The sequence below is a fragment of the Colobus angolensis genome, unplaced genomic scaffold, assembly GCF_000951035.1.
Source record: "Colobus angolensis palliatus isolate OR3802 unplaced genomic scaffold, Cang.pa_1.0 Scaffold728, whole genome shotgun sequence".
Lineage (NCBI taxonomy): Eukaryota > Metazoa > Chordata > Mammalia > Primates > Cercopithecidae > Colobus > Colobus angolensis.
In genome coordinates, this window is record NW_012121021.1 from 368,840 (window position 1) to 372,593 (window position 3,754).

The 3,754-nt window shown below is 39.3% G+C and overlaps 1 protein-coding gene across 1 annotated transcript in view; it reads right to left on the minus strand.

The window, feature by feature from the left end:
- LOC105501584 (oligophrenin-1) overlaps positions 1-2,592 on the minus strand; it is a 188,852-nt gene extending 186,260 nt beyond the window's left edge. Inside the window, exons 1-3 of the mRNA XM_011927570.1 lie at positions 2,560-2,592; positions 2,284-2,394; positions 532-636 (exon numbers count right to left, since the gene is read on the minus strand). Coding sequence (XP_011782960.1) covers positions 532-636; positions 2,284-2,394; positions 2,560-2,592 — 249 coding nt within the window. The remainder of the gene's footprint in view (positions 1-531; positions 637-2,283; positions 2,395-2,559) is intronic.
- Positions 2,593-3,754: the final 1,162 nt, after the last annotated feature.

The following is a 3,754-nucleotide window of genomic DNA, read 5'->3' on the forward strand; positions in this document are numbered from 1 at the left end:
GTGTGAGATGGTATCTCATTGTGGTTTTGATTTGCATTTCTCTGATGGCGAGTGATGATGAGCATTTTTTCATGTGTCTGTTGGCTGTATGAATAATTTATGTGACGCTACTAATAAGTACTGAGAAAAGAAAGAGAAGATAAAATGAGTGTTTGTGGTAATAAAGTCCACAGTGAGAGTGTTTTGACTGAGCAGGGAAGTAACTTAAGGCCTGGACTCAAATAAGCCTATAGCTGTGTCCTGATCTGAGAGAGATGCAGCAAATTAGCAATACTTAATAAATATTGCATAGATGAAGGTATTCGTGTGTGGAAGGGTGGGTTTGAACAGCAGTCAGCCTCAAAAACAGGAAAGAGGTGAAAGTGGAAGAGCAAGAACAGTCTGATACACTAAATATTTGTGATCCACACCAGTATATCCCAACAAATTGGCTAGGATGCAGTAACCTAGAATTCCAAAAATCAAGGTCGCTGGGGCTGAAATTCAATCGGAATGGAAAGACTGGTGAGAAAAATCCACATGCAAACTCACATTCTGTAAACTGAGCTGGAGCTGCTGTTTGTATGGGAGGAAATCCTGTGTGAGCTCCACAGTCAGGCTGTTAGAAATGAACAGACTATGAAGAAAGGCCAAGACCTAGGGAAAACATGTAAAAATAACTTTATCACCAGTATCTTCTAATAAACTAAATAAAAGAAACATGAACTCACCAAAAAACTCCATGGTGTGGCTGGGCACAGTGGCTCACACCTGTAATCCCTGCACTTTCGGAGGCCGAGGCGGGCAGATCAGGAGGTCAAGAGTTCGAGACCAGCCTGACCAACATGGTTAAACCCCATCTCTACTAAAAATACAAAAATTAGCTGGCCGTGGTGGCATGCACCTGTAATCTTAGCTACTTGGGAGGCTGAGGCAGGAGAATTGCTTGAACTCGGGAGGCAGAGGCTGCAGTGAGCTGAGATTGCACCACTGCACTCTAGCCTGGGTGACAGAGTGAGACTCTGTCTCAGAAAAACAAAAAAACAAACAAACAACAACAACAACAACAAAATTCCATGGTGTTTACCCAGTATAGCAGTCAAACACAAACCAGTCTACACATCACTGTTTTCATATCAGGTTAAACATTTACCCTTGACTCAGCTTCAGAAAATAAGAACTATTAACAAATTTATTAACCCAGAGCTTGCTCAGATCTCATATAAAGACATTCATCATTTGAACAGTATGTGAATGAACTGCATCTTTCCTCTATATATCCTCGGCAACCGCAAACAATAGGTGCTCAATAAATATTTCTTGAACGAATGAAAGTAAATAAATAAATGAATAAAGCAAGATTTTCTACCTTACTTTAATGAAGACTGTCATAATGCTAAAATATCGAAAGAGTCTAAACCAACTTTAAAATTAGAAGTGATTCACAGGGTTGCAGAAAAAGACATATAAATGATATATAATATATATTTGTATAAATTTTCAATCCCGTTAAAAATCAAATACACGGGCTGGATACGGTAGCTCATGCCTGTAATCCCGGCACTTTGGGAAGCCAAGGCAGGGGGATCACTTGAGCCCAGGAGTTGGAGACCAGCCTGGGCAATATGGTGAAACCTTATCTCTACAAAAACATACAAAAAATAAGCCCGGTATGGTGGCACGCATCTGTAGTTCCAGCTACTCAGGAGGCTGAGGTGGGAGGATCACTTGAGTCCAGGAGACAGAGGTTGTAGTGACCCAAGATAGCACTACTGCACTCCAGCTTCGGTGACAGTGAGACCCTGTCTCAAACAAATATATTAAATGGAAAAATCTATACAAGACAGAAGTAAATGGAATGGAAAAATGTGAAATGGAAAAAACTACACAAGACAGAAGTAAAAGTAGTAGAATAAGAAGTCATTGACTGCAAGGGACATGAGTCCCTAGCACAGTACCTGGTATATGAGAGAGACTTTTAGAGGCTTCTGAAAGTGTGAGAAGAAGGAAGGGAAGGAAACAAAGTAATAGGAAGAGTGGTAGAGAAATTCTGGAAGGGAGGGAGAAGGAGAGAGGAAAAAAAGGAAAGAGAAATAGCCACAGAAAAAGAGAGAAAAAGGTTAGGGGGAAAGAGAGAAAAATATATACTAAAGAACAAGAAAAACATAAGTTAGACTATGTTCTAGACATTTCCAATGATTATCCTTCACATTCTTTGAGATTCTGTTTTTATGATCAAAGTTTGTACATTTACCAGGCATTTGATAAATATTTTTAGACCATTCATCAACAGAGAAAACTTACAGGTTCCACAATATTGAACTTCTTGGACTCCTGAACTTCCTGGATTTGATAAACATAATCAAGCGAAGACTCGAAAAAATTGTGCCTCTCCTTGTCCACCTGTAGGTCTGCCTATAGAAGAAGGAAAACAAACATTACATATTGGGATATTCATGAAAGTCAGTGCTTAAGGACTGAACAGAATGCTAGAGCTAGATGAGCATTTAGCCACCAACTAGTGATGTTACCCTTTATTTTAGAGATAGAGAACCTAAAGCCAAGAGATTAAAAAGTGACTGATCCAGGATTCCAATTTCTGGTCCAACACATAAAAAGCTTGAAGTCATTATACCCATTCTGACAAAAAGAAAAAAGCTGAACAAGTGTAAAATCCACACATTTTCTTATATTCAACAGAGAACTGAAGTCAGAGGAAAATCTGCTCCCTCAAAAACTACAGAGACATGAATACAGAGAATAAGAAATTAACAAGGGCAGAATCCCAACAACAGAAGCATGCTAGTATGGCCAATACTGAGAGGATTACAGCAGAAAGAACTGCAAGTCTCAAGTCTTATTTAATAAGAAATGAGAAAATCTGAGCACAAAAACAATGATGCCAGAGAAAATTTTAGAGTCAGACAATGACAGCTACAGCAAACTAAGCACAGCCTAGCTCCTAGTCAGATCAACACAAAATCTCACATTAAAGACCTGTTTCGCTCAGTTCCTTTCATCTGAACATCATCGCTGGCTTTCAACAATGAATTACAAGGCATATTAAAAGGCAATAAACACAGTCTGAAGAGAAAAAGGAGCATCAGAATCAAATGTAGGTAAGGCAGACACTGTAGAAATATAAGTCTGTAGGCCAAGTGTGGTAGCTCACACCTGTAATCCCAGCACTTTGGGAGGTCGAGGTGGGTAGATCACCTGAGGTCAGGAGTTCGAGACCAGCTTGGCCAACATGGAGAAACACGATCTCTACTAAAAATACAAAAACCTATCCAAGTGTGGTGGTGCACTCCTGTAGTCCCAGCTACTCTGGAAGCTGAGGCACGAGACTCACTTGAACCGGGGAGGTGAAGACTGCAGTGAGCTGAGATCATGCCACTGCACTCCAACCTGGGTGACAGAGCAAGACTCCATCTCAGAAACAAACAAAAAAGAAATATAAAACTAAATTAAAAATAATTATAATTAATATAAGGGCTCTAATATAAAAAGCGGACAGCACGTAAGAACAGATGGGTAATAGTAGTGGGCAGATGAAAACTGCAAGAAAGAATACACAGGAAAGACTAGAAATCAAAAACACTGTAGCAGAAATGAAGACTACTTTTAAAGGGTTCACCAGTAGATTGAACAAGACTGAGGAAAGAACCAGTAAGCTTAAATACATGTCAACAAAAATGTGGGAAACTGAAATGCAAAGAGAAAAAAAAATGAAAAACATTGAGTAGAGTATTCAGGAACTGATGAACAAGATGTT